Consider the following 24,701-nt stretch of genomic DNA (forward strand, 5'->3'; position numbering starts at 1 on the left):
AATAAAAATTACTTACAGAGCACATTAAGGAAAATTCCAGCAGAGCTATTTCCACAGTCATTTGTAGCTTTACATTCGTATTCACCAGCATTATTCCTGCTGATGTTTGTAAGATAAAGCATGATTCCATTCGACTGACTAAGGTTGCCAACTTTTGTCCATGTTACAGCCAGCACAGGACTTCCAGAAACATTACAAGTTAAGATCCTGTTTTCTCCCTCTATCACTGTGATGTTCTTCAACGGATAAACCTCCGAGGGCACTGCACAGAACAAAAGATAGAGAAAATTACAAATGTAAACAGACATTTTAATGAAACTACACAGTTATCATATATTCATTTTTTCTAATGCCTTTTCGTAACACTGAAGCAGTCCTAAGAAATAAGGAAATTTTACGGTTTGAATTCATCTCACAAGAAGAAAATGATGCACAACCACAAAGACACGCAGACTATATATACCTCAAGGAATTTGGACACATAATCATATGTGGAACAAGATTTACTTCATGACTATCGTTCCTTCATTCGAAATAGGGTCAGTTACCAACTCACCAAACATGTACTTTGCCCAAACATTTTCTGAAGCAAAAGGCAGAAAGCTAAATTTAGAGCGACATAATTCAAAGAAGTTACCGTTGACCATAAGCATAACACTTGTACTATTTATTGATCCCAGCGTGTTATTAGCCACACATTTGTAGAAATACACTCCTCCACTTGTAAATCTCCTGTTCCACATTCCTACAGCGTTTGTGTTTAAAAGAGCAGTGTCGTTCTCAAGCAGCTGGTATAAGCTCACGGCTGGATTAGCATGAGCTGAGCAGGTAAAGTTGACGACATCACCCAGACAGGATTTATTGTTCATTGCAGATATTGCCAGTTCCACATTCTCCGGTTTGACTATGAAAAAGCAAAATTTAAAACAGCCATAAGGTGTTGCAAAATGCTTTTCTCCTCAGCGTCTAAAGCAATATGGTAATGGATTTTAAAGATGAAATGCTTACACTGCACATCAATGCTTGCCATCTCTGTTGAGTTGCCACACTCGTTACTCGCTTCACATGTGTATTCTCCAGCTTTACTCCTGTTAATTTTCATAAACTCCAATACCTTTTCAGCAACACTCTGACCATTGGGCTTAATCCAAGACACCCATGGTGGAGGCAATCCAGATACATTACATGTCAGAGTAAAATTGTGGCCTTCAGTTACATTCTGATCTCGAATTGCTTGTATGGATGATGGTACTGTGATTTAAATACAAAAAAAACTTATTTCTTATGTAACGAAGGATGTTATGTCATGCACATGTACATGGGGAAAAATGGGTCTTCAAAAAGTTTTAAACCTCTCTTCAGGAGTTTGATATGCACAGCTCTTCTAGTGATCTTTATTGTAATTGTGAAGAATATTTTTAAGCTAAGTTGACAACTGATAACTAAGCAAAAACAATTCCACGTTTCCACCATTAAAATGGTCTAGAATCATCAGTAGTCACTAAATGTATGGCATGACTATTTCGTAGGAAGAAATTACCAGTCTCTCAGCTGCAGCATCATCTTTTTTAAATGTCACCTTTATCTACATGTATTACTGGTATGCTTAGAAAGCCAAGTTCATAAATTGCATATTTCATTTAATTGATGACATCAAAGCAAGAGCATTAAATTGAAGAACCCACACATAATGTCAAATCAGAGAATTCACAACAGACAATTCTCTATTTGTTGCCCACCATTTACAGTAACTGTTACGCTCATGCTGTACGCTGTTCCCGCAGAGTTGTTTGCCATGCACTTGTAGTTAAACACTCCTCCAGTTGACATGTTCCTGCTCCACATTCCAGGACTGTTGCTGCTATCTCTAACAGGCACACCATTTTCTAACAACTGATATGTATCCACAGGGGGATTTCCATCTGCTGAACAGTTGACGGTGACCACAGAACCCTGGCACACAGTTGAGTTACTTACTGTAAAGTTGAACTTTTCTGGTTTATCTGTAAGATTTAAATCAGAAATGGAATGCCACATCTCACTGCATTGCAAGCGTCACTCAGTTTTCTCCAAAATTGTTGGGCAAAATGTTTTATTCTATAAACTACAGATTTTTACAACGATTTCCAGCCCAAGTGAAAACCGTAACTGTACGTGATTGTGTAAATTTATGACAGCTTGTTACGTGTTTGATATTGCTAATCACCAGCCGACACGTCACTTGCCTTTCGCACCATTCTGTCAGGTTCATAAGCGACTGACAAAGTATTCACAATGCTTAATTCAAGGTTGTTTGTTAATTTCTTTTGGATTATGGTTGTTAACAAAACTGAGATATTAACATAATAATAAAAATGGTGTATGGTTCCTTATGGATATGAATTTCTCTTCTCATGAGGACCTCGATATATCAAGTTGAACGCCTAAAAATAATTTATATATCTAGTGTTATTCTCTGTTCAATTTCCCATCCAGTAAGACCACGCAGCCTCCCAAGTGCTTCTTATTCTCAATTAATTTAAATAAAACAAGGCAGAGGAAAATAGAGAAAAGCGTCAAAGCTCGAGAATGTACCGATTTGCACTTAGCAAAGAGTGGAAAATGTGCTAGAAGATGAGCACTCTAGACCTTAGTCCATATTTTTACTTGATCGTTAGTCGTTATAATTACTTACAGAGCACAGTGAGGAAAGTTCTGGCAGAGCTGTTTCCACAGTCATTTTTAGCTTTACATACGTATTCACCAGCATTACTCCTGTTGATGTTTGTAAGATAACGCATGATTCCATTGGACTGACTATGACTGCTAACTTCTGTCCATGTTACAGTCAGCGCAGGACTTCCAGAAACATTACAGGTTAAAGTCCTGTTTTCTCCCTCTATCACTGTGATGTTCTCCAACGGATAAACTTTAGAGGACACTGCACAGAACAAAAGATAAAAAATGCCAATTGTAAACATACATGTTTATGAAACTACACACTCATCATATATTCATTTTTTTAGGCATTTGCATAATTCCTACATTATTCCTAAGAAATGAGGAGTTTTTACAGTTTGAGTTCATATTACAAGAAGAAAATGATTCACAGACACACGCACCCATGCATAATTTAAGAATTTGGATACATACATGTAGAACAAGATTCACTTAATGACGATCGTTCCGTCATAAGAATTAGGGTAAGTCATCAACTCACCAAAAATGTACTTCGCCAAAACATTTACTGAAGCAAAAGGGAGACAGCAAAAATTTATAGTGACAAAATTCAAAGAAGTTACCGTTGACTGTAAGTATAACACTCGTGCTGTTTATTGATCCCATCGTGTTACTAGCCACACATTTGTAGAAATACACTCCTCCACTTGTAAATGTCCTGTTCCACATTCCTACAGCGTTTTTTGGTAAAATAGCAGTGTCGTTCTCAAACAGCTGGTATGAGCTCACGGCTGGATTAGCATTAGCTGAGCAGGTAAAGTTGACGACATCACCCTGACAGACTTTATCATTCATTGCAGATATTTCCATCTCCACATTCTCCGGTTTAACTGTAAAAAAGCAAAATTTAAAGCAGCCATAAGGTTTTACAGAATGCTTTTCTCCACAGGGTCTAAAGCAATATGGTAATGGATTTTAAAGATGAAATGCTTACACTGCACATCAATGCTTGCCATCTCTGTTGAGTTGCCACACTCGTTACTCGCTTCACATGTGTATTCTCCTGCTTCACTCCTGTTAATTTTCATAAACTCCAATACCTTTCCAGCAACACTCTGACCATCAGGCTTAATCCAAGACACCAATGGTGGAGGTATTTCAGATACATTACATGTCAAAGTAAAATTGTGGCCTTCAGTTACATTCTGATCTTGCATAGCTTGTACGGATGATGATACTATGATTTAAATACAAATAAACTCATTCTTTATGTGAAGAAGGATATTATGTCATGCACATATAAATGGGAAAAAAATGGGTCTCCAAAAAGTTTTAAACCTCTCTTGAGAATTTTGGTATTCACAGCTCCTCAAGTAATCGTCGCTGTGGTTGTAAAGAGCATTAATAATCATGTTATAGATTAAGTGGCTGCTGGTGAGTCTAAATCACTTTATAAGTCAAAAATTGTAAATGTTTGTGCTTAGTTGTCAACTGTCAACCTAGCTTTAAAATTTTGTAAGCTAGGTTGGTAGAGCGCTGCACCGGTATCGCAGAGGCCATGGTTCATATCCCGTATGGGCCTGAATTTTTTTCAGGTCCTTTTTCAACTACTCGTTTTAGTAGTATTCTTAGCTGCGAGGATCTCTTAATTTCATAAGCACAAACTAATAAAATTGTCCAGACTCACCAGTAGCCACTACATCTATTGCATGATTTTTTATTTATAAATTGCATATTCCATTTAATTGGTGACATCTGAGAGAGAACAAAAGTTAATAAGCCCACACATAATATTATATCAGAGAATTCACAACAGATAATTCTCTATTTGTTGCCTACCATGTACAGTAACTGTTGCCGTCATGCTGTACGCTGTTCCCACAGAATTGTTTGCCATGCATTTGTAGTTGAACACTCCTCCCGTTGACATGTTCTTGCTCCACATTCCAGGACTGCTGCTGCCATTCCTCATGGGCACACCATTCTCTAACAACTGATATGTATCCACAGGGGGATATCCATCTGCTGAACAATTGAACGTGACCACAGAACCCTGGCACACAGTTGATTGACTTACTGTGAAGTTGAACTTTTCTGGTTTATCTGTGAGATTTAAATCAGACATGGAATGCTACATTTCACTGAATTTTAAGCGTCACACAGTTTTCTCCAAAATTGTAGGGAAACTTTTTATTCTATCAACTGCAGATTTTTACAACAGCCTTAGGGAAAGCCGTAACTGTACATGATTCTGTAAATTTACGATTTTGACGTGTTTGATATTGCCAATCAGCTGCCGAAACGTCTCTTTCCTTTCGCACCATTTTTCGGGGTAATAAATGATAGAAAAAGCATCCAGAATTCTCAATCTAAGGTTGTTCGTCAATTTTTTCAAATTGTGGTTGCCAACAAACTGAGAAGTTAAAATAAGAAAGAATAAAAATGCATGGTTGCTTGTGGTTGTAAATTTCTCTCCTCATGTGGACCTCGATATATCACGTTGAACACCTAAAACTAATATATATCTAGCGTTATTCTCTATTCAATTTCCAATGCAGTAAAACAATGCAGCCTCCCAAGTGCTTCTTACTCTTTATTAATTTCACAAGCTTGAAAAAAGAGAGAAGAATGCCTGCAGCTCAAGAATCTACCAACTCACACTTAGCAAAGAGTGGAAAAAGTGCTACAGGATGACCAGTCTAGACCTTAATGCATATTTTTACTCGATCATTAGTAATTATAATCATTTCCAGAGCACAGGGAGGAAATTTTTTTTATTCTTTTGCATAACGCAAAGGCATTCTCAAGAAATAAGGAAAGTTTATAGTTTTAGTTGATCTCACAAGAAGAAAACTATTGTTTATAGGTTCACTGTTGATACTTTCACGTGTACATCATTAGTCCCAGTAAAAAATAAATAAAAGAATTCAAAGTAAATTTAATATCAAAATTTGAGACCATGACCTTTGAGATTATATGTAACTTATCCTAAAACTCAGATATGTTCTTATTTCGTTTACCTTCAGCAGGATTTTCAGTAAGTGCTGGCTTCCAGCCAAATACACGGGCTATGAAAAGTGTGATTCCCAGCTGTACAATGTGCATTTCAGCTACAGGTGATAAAGACTGCTATGAAAAAAATGTTTCAGCACTGTACAGGTGCTGGGATTAAGGAGGCTGTGCGCCATGGGCATATAGCATGTAAATACAGGAAATGACTCTCCCCAAATGAATTCCGAAAAATTTTCTCTCACTTTCACCACCACTGCACTTAATTCTTTGCATCGATGAGAATGACTTCGCACATAGCCTCGTCCTCCCGCCATAATTTCCGCAACAGATCCCTGAACCGCAGGAACTCAGAAGTGGCATACTGGCAACCACCAGATAAAGAAAAGGAAAAACATGATAAATGTCTTGATTTTCGGTCTAGTTATGGAAGGAACAAATGCTTATGTATCCTTTCTCTCTCTTTCCTCTCTTGCAGTTCCATAACTCTCTCATACCCAAACACCTAAAGAGAGTGGTGATTAAGTAGAACTGATTTTGTAGATTGGGTTATATTACATGCAGCATTTAAGTCCAACCATCAACTTTCCATTTGAAAGTTTGGTGATAAATTATCAAGTGAGTCAAGACGTTATTTTCGATATTGAACTTTTCAAAATGAATATTTTAGCTCACTCCAAGTGAGAGACGTTTCTCGGCTGATCTATACACTGAAATTGTATTGAACATAACTTGCTACCCGGTCTCGGTAACTTTGAAGTAAATTGTTTCTGCTTCTAACAGTCAGTTTCCTCACTCTCTTTCCTTTGACCATTGACACAATTTTTTAGTCGGCTAGCAAGTATACTTGATAATTTGGCAAATAGAAGTGTTGCGAACGTATAGTATCATTAGACTGACTAAACTTTCATATAGCATAATATAGATTATGGATGGGGTGACCATTTTTTTTTTTGTAGTGACCATTTTTCAATTGGAGTCCTGGATAGGATTGAGTCTGACAGTAATCAGTTAACAGTTGAAGGTACAGGATCGTTTTGACAGAGTAAGAATATAAAAGCCGTCATAAGACAATACTGCAAAGGGCTGTGATTGCTTTTCACATGAAATGGACAGGTTTTGAGTTTGTTTGACTTTTATGTAAGTCACACCTGGATTAAACTATTTGATTACCACGTAAGCTACAAGAAACTGTACAACTAATTCACAATATCAAAATCAACCTCACCAACAAAAATACCTATGTTTCTTTTCTTCTAGTCCATTCCATCATTGCAATGGTTCGTACTTTTTAAAAATGGCCCATAGCTTTTGAGAGCCAAGGGCCATAGGCCTTTATGCCTGTTTTGCCTTCTTAATCTCTGCAGATGTAGCTAGATCTCCTTTCTTACGGGCTCAGTTTTGTTTTTAACCGCAGAATACATGAACATGTACATGTTTTTCTTTTGCTATATTTTCTGTGTAAAGCCCGGCTTTAGCCTATTCGGTAACTAAGACATTTGTTGCACTCTGAACATATAATGACCCTCTCCCTCTGAAAGTTACCATTTGAAGTTAAATGCTCAATACATAATATTAGAGGAAAAACGGCATTAGAAGCATTACACACCACACCAGTGTAAAACAAGAATTCATTCACCATATGTAAACTAATAGCTATATATAATCAGAAGAAATCAGGCTTTTGGAATTTGCATTTTATGCAAATCGCGCTTCCATTTAAAATTTCTGGATGCGAGCTTTAAATCTGCCTCGACTTTTCATTACTGCTCAGTTCCTTCTTCTGCTGAGCAACAGTCTTATGACAGTCTAAACGATAGCTTTTTTGTACCAGCAAAATCTGATGCTACCCTAAAGTTGCGTGGTCTTAAGTTCATCCATCAAAATATTAGAAGCTTGAGGAAGAAGTTAAATGAACTACGTGTTTTCTTAACGCAAAGTCCGCGAATTCACATCATAGCTTTAATTGAGACATGGCTTAACAGTAACATTTCGGATGCAGAAGTGTCGTTGCCTGGCTTTACACTTTTTAGAAGAGATAGATTGGTAAAGAAAGGAGGCGGTGTAGCAGTGTTCGTCAGTGAGTCAATTAATGCTGTGCGCCGATCAGACCTCGAGATTGATGAATCTGTTTGGATTGAGATCTTGCTTCCCAAATCTAAAGGCTTACTCTTTGGAACATTCTATCGGCCACCATCAGAGTCGGTTAGCCAGCCTGACCTAGATTATATGGATCGCTTTTACAACAGCTTGGACTATGCTGCGGCTGAGGGAAAAGAAATTATTGTTGCCTAAGAAACCAAGCCTCGAAACCAAAAAGTTGAAAGAGATTTTTAAATCCCTTGGTTTAACACAGTTGATTAATGATCCAACACGGACTACGTCAACCACCACTACACTTATTGATTTGTTTGCCACCACAAATCCACGAAACACTTTTCAAGCCGTAGTTGCTGAATCCTGTCTGAGCGATCATGATATGCTAATTTCAGTTCGAAAGATAAACAACCTCAAGGAACAACCTCGTGTGATAAAGTGCAGGAATTATGCTAAATACGATCCAAAAATTTTCTGCAGTGATTTGAAGAAAATCCCGTAGGATACTGTGTTGAGTTCGACTATCGTCGATGAGCTTGGTCTTTGTGGAAGTAAAACTTTACGGCTGAGTGTTACAAACACGCTCCACTAATCGACAAAAAAATAAGAGGTCGTTATTGTCCATGGCTTACGTTGGAAATCAAACAGATAATGAGAGCTCGGGATGCCAGTCTCAAGAAATTCCGTAGATCAAAATTAGACACCGATTTGGCTACGTATCGACTACTCCGGAATAAAGTCAGTGCAACGCTTAAACTTTCTGAAGAAAACTATAGTAGATCATCACTCGAAGAGAATAGCGGCGATTCTGGATCTTTCTGGAGATCTGTAAAGAAAATATTGCCGGACGCAAAATTGAAATCTATCCCGACATGTATCAAGGCTGAGGTCAAGATTATTACTGATAAACAAAGCATTTCAGAATTGTTCAACTCTTTCTTTACATCTGTTGTGAACAAGTTATTTGAATCGTTCAGGTATGCCAGACCAGTTTTTAAATCTACAACTGAGGAGTTGTTTACAAAGAAACACTTTGAGTTCACAGCAGTGGGTAAGCCGTTTGTGCTTAAGCAACTTAAATGCCTAAAACTCAAGAATGCCACTGGTATAGACGATCTGCCAGCTCGACTTTTTAAGGACATCGCAGTTGTGATAGCTGACCGTGTAACACATTTGGTAAATCTCTCCATTAAATCTGGTAAGGTCCCGTCTGAATGGAAACAGGCAAAGGTTGTACCCTTGTTCAAATCTGGAAACAAAGATGATCTGGACAATTACAGACCTATATCAATTTTACCGATCCTGTCGAAAATTCTGGAGAAAGCTGTCTTCCATAAGCTACATACCTACCGATCAAAAAACTCCCTCCTCTCGCCATATCAATCAGGTTTTCGAGCAAGTCATTCAACTCAGTTGGCCATTACCTTCCTTATAGATAAAATTCGTGGACGTATGGACAAAGGGCTATTGACGGGGGCAATGTTTATCGACCTGAAAAAGGCCTTCGATACTGTTCCTCATGATGGTCTTTTAAACAAGTTGTTTAGATATGGAATTCAAGACCAGCCTCTCTCGTGGTTTGAGAGCTATCTCACTAACAGGACTCAGAGCGTGTCTATTGAAAATCACCTTTCGTCCGCCGCTAACATCAGTAGCGGAGTACCTCAAGGTTCCGCGTTAGTGCCTCTACTGTTTATTCTTTACATAAACGATCTTCCTTTAGCCGTTGGTCTGTCTAGTGTTATGTTGTATGCCGACGACACTGTCATCGTTTCTGCTGCTTAGAGAATTGACCAACTACAGCTGAACTTAAGCCTTGATCTTAAATTGGCTGACAGCGAATGGTCTCTTCCTCAACCTAAAGAAAACTGAGTACGTTGTATTTGGAACTCGGCAGATGCTAATGAGATCTGAATCTCATAGTCCGCTCTGCATGGAAGGGAAGGAAGTTAACCAAGTAAAGTCGTTCAAGTATCTTGGAGTCTTACTTGATGAGTGTTTATCTTTCAACGATCACATAAATTATGTAAGGTCAAAGGTTGCCAGCAGACTTGGCCTCCTGTCACGATTACGAGGTTGTTTAACCACGGAAGCAGCAAATAAGATCTATTTGTCCACGGTGCTACCGATATTAAGCTATTGTGATACGTGCTTCCGCCCTTTGGGAAGCACTAACAGAAAGACTCTGGAACGCCTGCAACGACGAGCTGCGAGAATCGTATACGGTTTTAAACCTGACATAGCCACGGAATCAATACTTGAGAACCTACGCTGGCCGCCTCTTACAAGAACTATGGAAAAGCACTGTGCACTGTTAGTTAACAAGTGCTTAGTTGGAGAAGTTCCTTCATACTTTAAAGACTATTTCATGTTACGCAGCCAGAGCGACAACCAACATAGATCGTCAATCACTGACATTATTCTTCCTAAACTTCATATAGATGTCGCTAAAAAGTCTTTTTACTATCATGGTGCAATGACATTCAAAAGTTTTCAAATGAACATTAAGACTTTACCACCTAAGGAACGTTTCCCGGCTATCTCCGCTTTTTATTCTTAGGCTATTTCTAGAACATTCTGAAATCGAACATTGTTACTTTTTATATCAGTTGGTTCTTATTGATATGTGTATATATATTTTTTATTTACTCTCTTCTATTTTATGTTATACAGGGCCCCCGTCGATACCAGTCTTGAGACGTAAGGGGTCACCCTGTTTAAATATCAGTTGTTATTATTATTATTATTATTATTATTATTATTATTATTATTATCATTATCATTATACAACTACTTCTGTACCTTTCAATGTGACATTTACAGTCGTCTCAGTTGTACCAACAGTGTTATTAGCCACACATCTGTAGCTAACGTCTCCTTCTTTTAAATCTTTCCTTATCCATGCCCCAGCTGAGCTGTTTCCATTATTAACTGGTATTTCATTCTCAAATAGTTGATAAGTATGCACTGCAGGTTGACCATCTGCTGAGCAGGTGATACTGATGACATCACTTTCACTTACAACTGAGTCATTTACCATTAACTTGACATTCTCTGGTTTATCTAAAGAGACGAAAAAGACTGCAATAAAAATTATGAAGCATAGATGAAATTTATCAGGCTGTACGAAGATAGAACATGCATATACTCTAGTTAACATGATTCTAAGTCAGTTTCCTAAACCCTTTAAATCGTACTTTAAGGATATCGCATGGCCACACCAAAGAACTCAGCATGCAAAAGTGCCTTTAACATGGGACATAAAAATAAAAAGGCTGTCATGACAAAATAATCTTTCAATCTAAGAGATGTTTTAAAATCAAAAGAAAAAATAGGTAAACCCGGTTGCCATAACGACATGGTTATCTTCACACGTGAAGTTTGAAAGGGTACTTCCAACGTGCGTGGATGGGATATTCAGTATATGGACAATGAGAATCTCTAATATTTAATCAAAGACTATCAATCTAGCGCATAACAAAATTAGAACATCCAGTTACAGCTATTTACAGTATATATTCTTATCATACAGCTAGCTGCGCCCATGTGCAATAGAAAGCAGTTTCAGCGTTTTATTGGCTTTCTGAGTGGACCATCTTGCCCGCTTTGATCCCGTGCGGACCCGCAAAGTTTGCAATTTTTCGACAATGTCGGTGATGGAATCGTTAGAGGACAGTCAAAGCAAAGGGAACATAGAAAACTCTCGAAGGTTTATTTTGCTCGTCATTTTGGCTTTTTTATGGGCGTAAACTTCGTCTCAGAAAAAGAACCTGCTAATATCCAGTCACCTCGATCAAAAAAGCTTGGTCATTAATACATACGGATTCCTGCCATTATATACATTATTAATTGAACTTTAGTTTGTTGTACGCGCTATAAACTATACACCACATGTACTCACAATTAACATTAACTGTAACTGTGCGATTTAATGCAGTTCCTATTGCATTATATGCTGTACAACGATATGTTCCACTATTATTTCTGTTGTTTTCAAGGACAAACTGATTCCCAGTTGCCACTACACCACTGTCAGTTTCATTGGCACGTAATCTGGTCCAGGTGATGTTTGGTATTGGTTCACCATCTGCTGTGCACACTAATGTAACACTGGGGCCGCCTTCAATAACAACTACATCGCCACTAACGTTTAATTCTGGTGGATCTGATAGATAAATGACAAAAAAAACAATTTTGCACACATCAACTACATCTCTACTGATTAAATTTAACTCTGGTGGATCTGTTCAAAATAGACAACAATGATAAGTTATCCCACAGTTAATATCTCAAAATCGAACCAATCTGTTCAAAATAGACAACAATGATAAGTAATCTCACAGTTATATCGCAAAATTGAACCAATCTACCCCCCAAAAAAAGATACTAAAATAATAGTCGAAAATTTTACCTACAATTCAACAATTTTTTACTAATGCACTCCCATGTCGTCTGAATGGGCGCGATCCCGAAATATCTAAACATTCACAATTTCAAGTTCTTGATCTTTGCAATTATACTAATTGCAGGTTAATCGATTATTCGACAGACATTTGTGCTGCTTTAAGATTCTACGTGTACTATATAAAGACAGTGCTCCTGTAAATATTAGGCAAGCAGAAAGAATTCCTTGCCTGTACACTCTCTTTTCTGAAATCTGTTTTTGAAGCACGATTGAAATTTAAAAAAAAGAAAGAAAGAAACAGCTTTCTACATGTAAATGCAAGAGTTCAAACATCAACGTTTCTTTCACAATGGTAGTTGTCCCCCGCTGCATATTAATTGTATGGGAGTAAGACTGGAAGTAGTCAATGTGCTTTAACCCTCCAAAGACGAAAGGAAGAGGAAGTCAAAAATTTTCAGAGCTCAGAGCTATTGCACAGAATATGGTATATTTATGATATCAAGTGGGTTAGATGGATTGATTCCTATGGTCTAACTGGTTACGATTTAGGACGAGATAGGACTTGAAACTGCCCTTATTATTTAGTTAGTCAATGTGTTTTCTACGCGAGCGTTGGGGATTTTTTTCTGATTCCAGGAGAATCCTTTCCGGCAGGTTTCACCACAATGCAGTGGCAAGCTAAATGTCAAAGGCAGTTAAAAACCAGTAAAAAACAAAACTTTCAAAGTAGCTAAAAGAAATATGAGACAATTCCGCCCTATGGCTTAACTTACACTGTACTTGAACAGTCACTCTGTCACTAACACGCTGCCGATTACTGTTGATCAATTCAATTTCGTACTCTCCACTCTCCGATCTCTGCAGTGCAAAGATTGTAATTTCTGCTTGGGTAGCATTGATATTTTCTAGAATGCCACCCTGGTAAACACTTTCTGGAACCGCAGCGTCGCGGTTTATGTCATGTTTATCCACAATGGTGAGGGTGGAAGTGCTGCCGATGAACCGAAAGACAACATCATCAAACGATCCATCAAGGTTGTAGTGCCACATCAAGGTGATGTTGTTACCTTCCAGAACATAGAATGGATCTGGAGGACTTGCCGTAAATGTTGGTGCTAATTCTACGAAAAAAAATGTGGTCAGGGTCAGCTGAAAGTTCTGTGGTAACCTTAACACTTTGTATAGCGCAGCAATTTCAAGTGAGGAGACTTTTCTTCCGAAGGATTTTCGCATATGTACCTGTCAGTTTCAATGAAAACCACCTTTGCATGTTCAAAAGATAATGCGCTAACATTCTTCAAATGAGATCATTCATGCCAATCAAAAAGCAACGCGTTCACTTCGCAGCCGTTGTTCCTTTCGTCACGCACCTCTCCTGACAGAGGTATACTGCGTTACGTAACCAAAGAAGATTGAAGTTCCTCGCTCTAGGGACAAAATTTGTTGTGATCGACAATCTCTTTGATACAAATCAGATTTTAATGTTTTTTGTTTTCGTGTTGTCAGGTTCACGTAAAAAATATTTGGCTTCTGAAGAACCCTCAATAAAACACAAAAGGACTACTTTGATTCTGAAAAGTAAATTAATCAAGGGACAACGGTTATGATTGTTTTAGTTGTTTTAATTGTTGTTATATAATCACGCAGGTCATAAACGAATGAGCATAGAAGAAATCAAGTAACTTTTTGACGAGCCAACCATCTCACCTTGAAGTTAAGGTTATAATATCTGATACAGCAGTTATGTTTTCGGACGCAAAAGCGACAAAACATGACATCTAAATCATCTTTCTTCAGATACATTATGATACAGATTTAAAGACATCAGACCGCTTTGCTTCATCATACCCAACCTTACTATAGTGTACTGAGTTAGGGTTCCAGCCGAGATTAACAAAGACATATAGACTGCTTCATGGAAAGTACACGCGGACGTTTTTTACGTACGATTTTACTATTAGAAAAACAACAAAATTGTAATTACTGTTAAAAGAACTTTCCTTGATGTAATCTGTTTATCACATAGGTTCTGAGATTTCTACATCGAACGTTGCATGCTTCGAATTTCCAGATCTTTCCCTGGATGGTCAAACTCTGTCCTACTGCTTACCACAAAACTGTGATCTTTCAAAAAACCGTATCATGCTTGAAAAGAGCCCTCGAAGGCTTAATGGTTGAGTAATTTTCGCCATTTCTTTGTTTGACGCTTTTAAAAAATAATTTTCCCCAGTGTTTTCTCAATTAATCAGGTTTAATTTCTTCAACTTTTCTTGTCTCTTTCGTCTGTTTGAGGAATTCGCCAAGAACTGAGAGGAAACTCATCCCAGTTTCATTTCTATATCGTGTGTAACATGATTACGTATACTTTGCAAGACTGCACTTTGGAAAGAGAAAGTGAAAATGGGCTGTTGTTTGTGTCAATAACCAACGATGCGAACACCTAAGCGAAAATTAATAACATGGTGAAGGCACTTGATTCTAGTTTTCCTTTTCGCGAGGCAGCTACAGCGAGGTTTTGATTCTTTATTCGTGGTACGTATACGTTTGTTTGTAACAATCGCTTACTATAATTGCATCTAATTTAATAAAAGCGTTAGCGACTAGTTCGGAGAGAAATATGCTGATCGATTCTCACTCAGGAATATTGCCTCCTTTGTCTGGTGACTCAAATGAAACAGGTTCTTTCAAAATTTCTGTTGGTATGAAATAATGTCCAGTTTTCTCATGGGATATTAAATGCAAGCTGTGAGTACAGAATTCTCATCATTAATAAAACAGAAAGCGACTGTGAAGGAATTGTCTTTCAGGTGAAACGACACCTCATCGCAAATTCCGGAGTCAAGTATTTGAGATAGTTTCGATTAAAGGGATCATGTCACTAATTCAAATATCTTATGCTCACGTAGCCGGTTCATAAGGCATTTATATTTTAATCGCCGTCGTTTACCTTAACTCGCAAACTAACTCAGCTTGTTTTCATGAGAGTCTCGTTTATTTTGAGCTGTTGAACAATCACACAACATCGGCAGGATATCGCTTCCATGATGACAGATTTCACATTAAAAGTGTGTCTGTGATGAAATCATTTTCGAATGAATATACTGTGTAAGCACGCACCCTTTTCCGCTCTATAAAGGCAATATCTTTCGTCTACCATTCAAATACAACACTTTAAAATCTTCCATTTATGCACAGCAAAACATTTGTCATTCGAGTCATGCATACTAACACATCTTATTTGTACATTGTGTTCTTACTCTCTCTCTTTCAAATCCATAATAATGTTGCCTACGGTAAACATCTCATCTTACCTGCACAAGGGACAAATACTAGGAATGGAAGCAGAGCATTGACGATTACTGCAATCAGTTTCATAATAGTTGCGTTAAGTCCACCAACATGAAAAGTTGTTATATTTAGCTTCTGATCTGGCTTATCGCTATGCATACCAAAATGTCACCTAAAACAAAAGATAAAAAAATTCGTTTCCTGTACGACCCTGAAAAGTGGCATTGGTCCTACATTCTGTCTCTTGGGCAGCCTTTCAAAATATTGATAACTCAACACATTCGTAGAGTTTATGGGCCATAATAATAAATAATGAGATAATCATGCCCACACTTTTTGCTGGCCGCTCTACAAGGGTAACGCAGGAAAGTAAATTACACTCTTTGTCCCCATTACAGTTACATATCGAAAGACGCCTACTCAAAAAACATTCCAAAAATTTAAAATGAATACTACTTCTGCTTTTAGTCAAATTTACTCGAGCATCTGTAAAAGCTCTTTTTGTTACACATACAATGGTGCATGCGCATTCCACGCTTTGCTAATCTATTAGCCCACAGTAAAGGCTCAGCGTTGTGTCAGCAGTGCACCGCCAAAGTGTCTCAAACTTACTGGGATATTCAACTACTAGTTCAGTAGTGTTCTTAGCTACGAGGATCTCTTAATTTTGTTTCTTCACCGCAGTGAAAATATATGAATTTCATATATCTAAAATCATCGTTCATCACTTAGATGGTTTATTTGGACCCAACTTATTAGCTCAGTTGGTAGAGCGCTGCACCGGAATTGCAGAGGTCAGGGGTTCAAATCCCGTACGGGCCTGAATCTTTTTCTGGTCCTATTTTCAATTACTAGTTCTGTAGCGTTCTTAGCTGCGAGGATCTCTTAATTTCGTGTCTGAAACTTATGAGGAATTTTGATAAACTATTAACCAGCGACTAACTGTTGAGTATAATATATACATACATATATATATCGCTTTGTGTGTAGAGGGATAATCAATCTATATCTATTTATAATAAAGTTCGGATATAACGCGCGCTGTCATTGGTTGAAAGAGCGTGCTCTATGAGAGTATAGAGCATAGAACATGAGCTAAAGTTGTCACGCCATCTGCCAATCGTACTATGCTGGACCTTTTCCGGGACTTCTTTTTAGCTTTTTCCCGATAATTGAAAGTGAAATTTCGGAACTGAAGCGAGCCGGCAAGTAGCAACAGAAGAATCAAACAAAGGTTTGTAAACATACCAGGCGCCGTAATTTACGTTATTAAAACGTGAGCAGATACGAAAATCCTCAAAGGAAAAACAAAATAAACATTCCGAGTTTTAAAGATTTTCATGCTCGGTTAGATTGCAAGCTTACGTACGGTAATAAAAATCAAACACGGCTAACACTCGTATAGTATATAAAGTTCAGTGTTCAAAAACAAAACAGAACAAAACAGAAATGATGAAAAATATAACCAAACTGGCATAATTGTTAAAATTCATACTAATCATGACGGTGTCTGAGCGAATATGATCATACGGAAGTTCATCGCGGCACGCTCATCATGGCGATCTCCGGTCATCACAGTAAAGCAAGCCTCAGAAACTACATCAGCCGCCCTTCGAGTGGCAATTCACATCAGTCACTGCAGCCGAGTTTTGCGGCGCTGTCACCACGAGCGATCTTCATGTTCCGGTGAATTCGGCTGTCTTCCATTCAAAAAACACTCGCCTTGAACAGCTTGTTTTCTACCTTGTCATGTGGAAAAAACTCGCGTGTTTTTATAAGCCATAATTCGGCTGAGTTTCACTGAACATTTCACTTCGAGATTCTGTATTAGAGACTTAAAAACTTCAGGCAAAAGTATTAAATTCCACTTGCTGAACTATTTTAGTTTGTAAACTATCGTAGAATGTGAACTTTGATGGTTTTTGAACTTTGATAGTTTGACACTTTTGACAGCTTTAGTCTTGTACAGCCAATCAGATTATTTGAACCATTCAAACAAGGATTCTGATTGGCTTATTGTAGGGTGCTTTATGAGAATATAGAGCATGCTGACGACACTGTTGTTCGCTTTGGAAATAAAGTTTGTTTTGAAAATTGAAATTAATGCTTGGGTAATTTAACGGGAAGAAACACTCGACTACGTCTCGTGTTTCTCCCTACACTTCTTTGGTGCTCTAGCCGCTTCCTAAGTGCTTTATAACAGAACAGAGCACAGTCAAGGCTTCTCTATTTGTTAAATAGATATAGATATAGATATAGATATAGATATAGATATAGATATAGATATAGATATAGATATAGATATAGATATAGATATAGATATAGATATAGATATAAAGATATAGATTGATTATCCCGCTACACCCAAAGCGCAAAGTTCATCTTTAGGTATACCAATTCTACGCTGCTTGAACATTTTTTCTGGTCTACCGTGCATCTTTTATTAGATCCGATGGCTCTGTTGTCTGGCACACCTGCTTCTCTGCACAACACTTGGCACAAACTGGTTCACTAAAAGCACCACAGTAATTTTCTGTTCCACTGCATCAAGCATAACCGTATTCCTAAAGGTTATTTAATATCTTAAAGGACATTTCCGCGGCAGCCTTATCTAAGACCAAAGCCCCTCATAGGAAATTACATTCCCAGCGCGATCACCTCTTTCGTGACAATGAGAAAAAATCGCTGAAACCATTTGGAGAGAGGTTAAAGTACAGATGGTAGCACTGGAGATTGCTCTGAAAAATAAAGCGCGTCATAAGTTCTCGCTAGCCACGCTTCTTCACCCACTGCAATTGGATCAAACCATACAACCTAGCAACAAGAGAAGGAGAACGCGGTGTTTTAAAAGAACTGCCCAAAGGAATACAAGAATTCCAACCAGAAACGATGTTAAATACCAGGATGTAACAACTAAGGTCAACTTGCCGGACTTGAATCCTATTAATCTAACCTCCTCTGAACTCACAGATGTGGAGTGCTCTCTCCTTAAGAAAGGACCAGCATTTTTTCCTGAGCCTAAGGACGTTAACTGGCAAAATGTGACAGATGACATGGATACATTTGAAAGGAGAATCCGTCTTGCCGTTTCCTCCACGGAAGAAATGCTGAAGACAACCCACGTACGGCGGATGATTGATTTCCAGCCATTCCGTCAGCTTCCCAATAGCTGCCTCCAAAATCCATTTTTCCGGAAGTAGAAGTATTCCTCAACAATGTGAAGAATGACATCTTCAAGCCTGCCAATTTTAGAACTTCCAAAGACAATCTTACGAGAGAAGAAGAGTTAGCTTTAAGGTCTCTTAAATCTAGTGAAAATATTCTTAGAATTCAAGATAAAGGTTCTAGGTTCTTTGTCCTCAGTCAACAAGAGTACCAAAATAAGATACTAAGGCAGCTTGATAATGATTTGCATTATGATGGCTTACACTCCGACCCAACACTCAACCATTTTGAAGTGGTCAAGGAATGGAGTCGTAAGTGGTTCTCTGAAGGGCAGATTAGCCTAAGGGGTCCCTACTTCTGTCTTGGGATGTAGTCTCAATGTTTCCGAACATCGACAACAATCTAGGTATTTCAGCAGTTAGAAGGGCACTTAATTCCAGATCTGTTAACATTCCTTCCACTGATTACTTAGTTGAAGCTATTGAAATTTGCCTCAGGGTAAATAATTGATAGTTTTCTGGTCAGAATTTCGGTGTAAAAACTACTAATTAAGTTAGATTCTTTTTTCTCTACGGTTTTTGTCACTTATTTGTATTCACCTTATTTGTATTCACATGTCACCCATAGTTCTTTATTTGCCTTTCATTGTTTAACCCTTCTCAGTTTGTAATTTAGACCTTTCTTGTATTACGTAACCTCGTAAGTCGAAATCAATGTAAATAACTTTTTAGTTTTTAATTTTTACCCTGAAGAAGGCCGAACGGCCGAAACGTCGTGCATTTAACTCGTCCAGAGCAGTCAACAGTTGGGCTCTTCGTTACGTCCTTATAGTACACTTAACTACAAATTCACGTCGAGACATTGTATCCTGTGTATCCTCTTAATCCTCTTACTGGGAGTTCATCGTTAAGTATACCAATTCTACGCTGCTTATATATATATATATATATATATATATATATATATATATATATATATATATATATATATATATATATATATCGTCAGACAGAACAAGTTCTGTCTGACGAGCGCTTAGGCGCGAAACTCAGAGTAACAGAGAATCGATGCGTCCTCTTTGATTCTTTCACTTATATATACCCAGCTCTGCTATCACAGCATTGAGCACTTTACGCCAAGGTAGACTCTATTCCACATTTATACATATATATATCAAGGCTTCGTAGCAGCACAAAGTAAGATATCGCTTTGATGAACTACACGATGCTTTTGAAGTTCATTTTGCCTATATTTTATAATGAAGACAAACATCATCCATCGTCAGTTGTATAATGAGAAAATAAAATGAAATTATGCAATTAATAATATACATGAAACAAGTACTGAACGGAAAAGCGAAACAGCTTTGCTCAGCTGGCCGCGGCAAGCGCCCAAAAAAAGGTCGACAACTATCCGAAGAGGAAGAAGAAATTCTCTGGAAGAGCGAGAAATTCGGTGGTAAAACCCCAGAGTCCTTAATTCATACAATGTGGTGACTACTTACTAAACAATTTGGTCTCCTTGGAAGGCAGGAACACCATGGAATGAGACTGGAGGATTCCAGAATCATGAAAGGTGATGACGGCCTTGAGTTTGTTGAGTTTGCTGAAGGGCCAACGAAAACCAGACCTGGAGGTTTGAACGCAAAGCCAAGACAGGTTTAGCCCAAAATGTTTCAGACCGGCGGAGAGAGATGTCCATTTGCGTTATTCCGTCAGTACGTCAACCGTAGGCCTCGCAATCTCAGGGCGAGTGTTCCATTTTACCTCTCGATAAAATACAACAGCGGACCTAGTGATGAAACTTGGTACAAAGTCCAGCCCATGGGAGAAAATAAAATCAACTCCATGATGAAAAATATTATCTCCCAAACCTCCCTTCAGTCATCCGAGAAGCGGTTTACCAATCACAGTGCCCGCAGAACGCTCGTTAGCAAGATGAAGAAAGAAAATCTCGAGAGATCGTCTATTGCAAAAGTCACCGGTCACAGAAATATCCAGTCTTTAGATGACTACGATGAAGCGAACGAAGACGAACAGCGACAGCTTTCGTGGGCCATTTCAAAGGTTAATAGTACACCAAAACCCTTGCCGATGGCAAGTAGTTCATCTGGTCCTTGTGCTTCAAATGCAGTAATTCCACACATGATGAGCTCTAATGTGCAGAATCTGATGAATTCCTTCACTAACTGCAATGTCACATTCAACCTCAACAACAAGGCCTCGCCTGATACTTTGAAACCTCGCAAACGACGATTTCATTTCATCGAAAGTGATTCGGACACAGACTGAACAATTCCTTGAACTGTTTTGCCGGACTTTAAACTTTTTCCGCCTTAAAGATGTGAAAATTTCATTTTATCTTATTGTTTTGATCGTAAGCGGTTGTTTTGACCGAACGCACAATGTCACTTGCAGGGTTTGAATAAATTATTTTTACAGGTGATGCGCGCGCTTTTCTTCTGCATAATTATGATAAGCTACCTCGTATTTTTTCATGTACATTATTAATACGTAATCACATGATTTTTCTCGTGCAATTTGGAATAAATAAGCACTTGTAAATTTTTTCAAAGACGACAAATAGCACTCGCCCTACGGGCTCATGCAATTTTGTTAGTCTTTGAAAAAATTTACTCGTGCTTATTTATTCCAAATTGCACTCAAAATCATGTGATTACCTATACAAATAGCATGGCAAAGTGAGATGTTAACAAGAACAATTAAAAAGAAAAAAAAAAGTGAAGCTACTTAAGCTAAGAAAGGATAAAGGAACTGCAAAATGTGCTTACTAATTACTTAATTCTGCGTTGCGTTGTGATGGAAATAGGACCGATGTACGGTAATTTAAAATAAAAACAATTTTCCTTACGAGCATCACTCTGAGAAGAATCAGAGGTGAAGTTGTTGTCAAGAAATTTTCTTACAGTCATCGAAGATGTTGTAAGTGTAACCATTACCATGTTAATTTTTACATCATCTTTTAAGGTCCTCCCTTCGCTCAGAGTATTAGATGTAAAAGTTGTAAAACTCAACCAAGACCTCTCCTCTAATAGGAGGCGATTAAATGAAGCAAGGAAGAGCGCCTGAGTTTTCATGAGCGTTCACTTCCAAATTTCAGCTTCACTTGCGAATTAATATCAAGGTGATCTGACTCGTAAATACAACACAGTAAATTCTGGATGGGAATAGTCGTGAACGGCCTTCACAGCGGGGTTAACGGTCAATTCGCCACCACACAACTCGCCACCACTGAAAGTCAAATCGCCACCGCTGGCGATTTTCATTTAACGGTTAACATTCCAGAATTGAGAGGCTACCCATAACTTCTGAGTCCCTTTTCCTTTTAGCAATATACGGCTTTACCTTAGCTCTCGTTTAATGTAAGTTTCATACGAAAGGCTACACATATCGAAAAAGGCAAATCGCCACCGATGGTGTTTTGTGGTGCGTTTTTCGGTGGCGAGTATGTTGTGTTGGCAAACTGACAGGATACCCACAGCGGATTAATCCTTTGAATCCAAATATGGTCCGCAGGAAATACGACAGGGTACACATAACGAAAAAGGAAAATCGCCGCCGGTGGCGTTTTGTGGTGTGTTTTTTAGTGGCGAGTATGTTGTGTTGGCGAACTGACTGAGGATACCAACAGCAGACTTCAACCTTTGAATCCAAATTTTATCTGCGGGACTATGACTACTACTAGTTACTTCATCTGCATCACCAATTTTTATACAACTGCCCCGTACCCGCGCTACTCATTAACGTCAAGCACCGATTGTCAAAAAGGGATTTCACTATATGTAATTATAACAGAGCAGAGTGTTTGAAGTGAATTCACTCCATTTCAGGCCAACATGATTCCTTAGGACTATTCAATCGGAACGAATTTTAGGACAACAAGGGTATAATCAATCTGCATACAAGTTGATATTTATTGGATGTAAATCTTACTTTTTTTGAAAAATATAATGTGACATGAATTGGTTTCTTTTGCATCGTCATCGAATCTGCTGCACTCAAGGCTACGCTCTTATTATTAGGAAATGCATGTATTTTTTTATACATCAGGCTTCTTATGACAAAGTCACCTTAGCTATCAACTCTTTCACCTAAGAGGTGGTAAAGCCGTAAATAACATCCCTATTTACCTTTGTTAGTTCATGTACTAATGTGAAGGTATCATCCAAATATCTATATCATAAAGAAAGTAGATCCCTGGCCAATTTCATCGCCCCCTCCTCGAGTTTCTCCATGTAAATCGAGGAATTGGAGGAATTTGAAGAGGAGGTAAGATGCCAGTTGCAAATTCTTACAATACTCTGACGGATGAAAACAAAGAAGCAAGAAAAACAAACACGTCAGATATTGGAGATTATCAAAGCCTAGTGTTGCGTTCTGTGAGGATCACTATATTGCTGAATCATGACAATTCATTCTGGACCCAGCTTCGACTTTACGAAGCTCTCGACATGGTACAGGAAGAGCAACCAAAAAAATTTATTCTTCCGGAAAATGCAAACTGCTCGCTTATGGTTGCAATTTTTATTTAGGGACGCGTTTTAACTATTTTGGGCATATACATCGAAATGCATGCTCATTCCACACTTTGAGTGTTCATTAGCTCACTACAAATGCAAGAACGACAACAATTTTTCCAGTGCTTCCTCAGCTAAAGTTTCTCAGCAATAGATATTTAGAATTTAAACAAAACTTTATTTTTTAGCATAAAGTGCGCAGTTATCCTAATTGAATCATTGTAATGTATATCGATATAAAAAGTAAATGGTCACCAATTAAACTACATGTTAGCAACAACTGCTTGCTTTACTTCGACTTTTACTTTGCTTTATGGGCTGGGTACTTCCCTTGGTTATTAGCTGCATAGTAACAGGAACATCAAGTTTTAAAATGTATATTTTCCAAGAGTGTGTAGAAGAAACTGTTTCCGCCTATGGTGATAAGAGTTTCCACAATTCTTGAGCCTAATCCATGCTTACGTAAAGGATGTTATCATAATGTTGCATGTTGATGAGCTTCTGCAAGGAAAAATAAAGAGATAGTCGATTAGGCGACTTCTAAATCAAAAGGTGACTAAGAAGAAATCAAGAAATAGCTAGCAATCTGTCAATCATCACTATGTCCGGTGAGCTTCCCCGTGTTGGTTCAAATTAACCCGTAGCCATTCCTGGTGGTGCCCTTCTGTCAAATCCTTTAAGTTTCAGTTTTGCAGCCAAACTTCCCCCGGAACTCAAACAATAACACACACTGATCCTTAGTCGGCATCGTATATGGTTAGAACTAGTACGGTATCGTCTTCGATCCTCTTACATTTTTGTTCTTGATTAACGAAAACATTCTTTGCAAATGCTTTCGCAGTAATTCGTCTTTCGCAAATCCAATAATTTCACCTCTGACAAAGAAACTATCTCTCGTAATCACTTGCGTATAATCATTATTGATTGACATATTTGGGTCTACTTTCCCCCAGCCCAGTTTCCGCAAAGCCAGGACCAGAAAACGATATTTTTCCCCCCTAAGAGATCCTTTTAACGACCTTTTTCAATAAATTTATTGAAATCAGCATTTAGGCCTAGTCACCTTCTATTAACATATTAGGGTTTTTGTCCCATCAGCTCAGTTTCCGCGCGGCCAGGACCAAAAAACCGTTTTTTCCCCCTTAAGAGACCCTTTTAACGACATTAACGACTCGTTTCTTTATGAGAAAAACCTATCCAAGCTTTCTACAATCGATTCCTCCAAAAAAACACCGTTTCATAAACAACCCATTCAATTAAAGAAAAAATTAATGAACAGAAATAACTAATGATAATACTCAAAAAAATACTGAGAAACAAACCCACCCCCCACCCAAAAAAAAAAGAAAAAAAAACCGCCTAGATCTACTATCAAAACGGAAGAATAGCAAGACATTAAATAAAGATAAGTGCCAGCTTTTACTTTTAAAATGTGAACCATTTTGTAGGGACCATTTATGTTTGTTTTATCTGTTTATTTTTATGGTCTGTCCTTCCGGAAGAAGAACGCGTTGTTAGACCAACTAAAGCTTTTCTTCTACA

At 38.0% G+C, this 24,701-nt stretch overlaps 2 protein-coding genes across 3 annotated transcripts in view; both read right to left on the reverse strand.

The window, feature by feature from the left end:
- The window catches only part of LOC149043888 (hemicentin-1-like), a 17,823-nt gene extending 2,216 nt beyond the window's left edge, over window positions 1-15,607 (reverse strand). The window contains exons 1-12 of the mRNA XM_089210801.1: window positions 15,481-15,607; window positions 12,943-13,290; window positions 11,666-11,929; window positions 10,567-10,827; window positions 4,498-4,761; window positions 3,653-3,895; window positions 3,282-3,548; window positions 2,675-2,920; window positions 1,740-2,003; window positions 1,009-1,251; window positions 638-904; window positions 17-262 (exon numbers count right to left, since the gene is read on the reverse strand). Of these exons, the coding sequence (XP_089066927.1) occupies window positions 17-262; window positions 638-904; window positions 1,009-1,251; window positions 1,740-2,003; window positions 2,675-2,920; window positions 3,282-3,548; window positions 3,653-3,895; window positions 4,498-4,761; window positions 10,567-10,827; window positions 11,666-11,929; window positions 12,943-13,290; window positions 15,481-15,544 (2,977 nt within the window). The 5' untranslated portion in view covers window positions 15,545-15,607. The remainder of the gene's footprint in view (window positions 1-16; window positions 263-637; window positions 905-1,008; window positions 1,252-1,739; window positions 2,004-2,674; window positions 2,921-3,281; window positions 3,549-3,652; window positions 3,896-4,497; window positions 4,762-10,566; window positions 10,828-11,665; window positions 11,930-12,942; window positions 13,291-15,480) is intronic.
- A 6,903-nt stretch (window positions 15,608-22,510) lies between these two features.
- The window catches only part of LOC113678970 (uncharacterized), a 41,071-nt gene continuing 38,880 nt past the window's right edge, over window positions 22,511-24,701 (reverse strand). The window contains exon 28 of one of the 2 annotated variants that reach the window (XM_089208934.1): window positions 22,511-23,660. Coding sequence is in view for 1 of the 2 variants with exons in the window: in XM_089208935.1 (XP_089065061.1) it covers window positions 23,607-23,660 (54 nt within the window). In the remaining variant the exon portion in view is untranslated. The remainder of the gene's footprint in view (window positions 23,661-24,701) is intronic. The other variant, XM_089208935.1, reaches the window with a different exon arrangement.

This window comes from Pocillopora damicornis, chromosome 6 (genome assembly GCF_964200805.1).
Source record: "Pocillopora damicornis chromosome 6, jaPocDami1.2, whole genome shotgun sequence".
Classification (NCBI taxonomy): Eukaryota; Metazoa; Cnidaria; class Anthozoa; order Scleractinia; family Pocilloporidae; genus Pocillopora; species Pocillopora damicornis.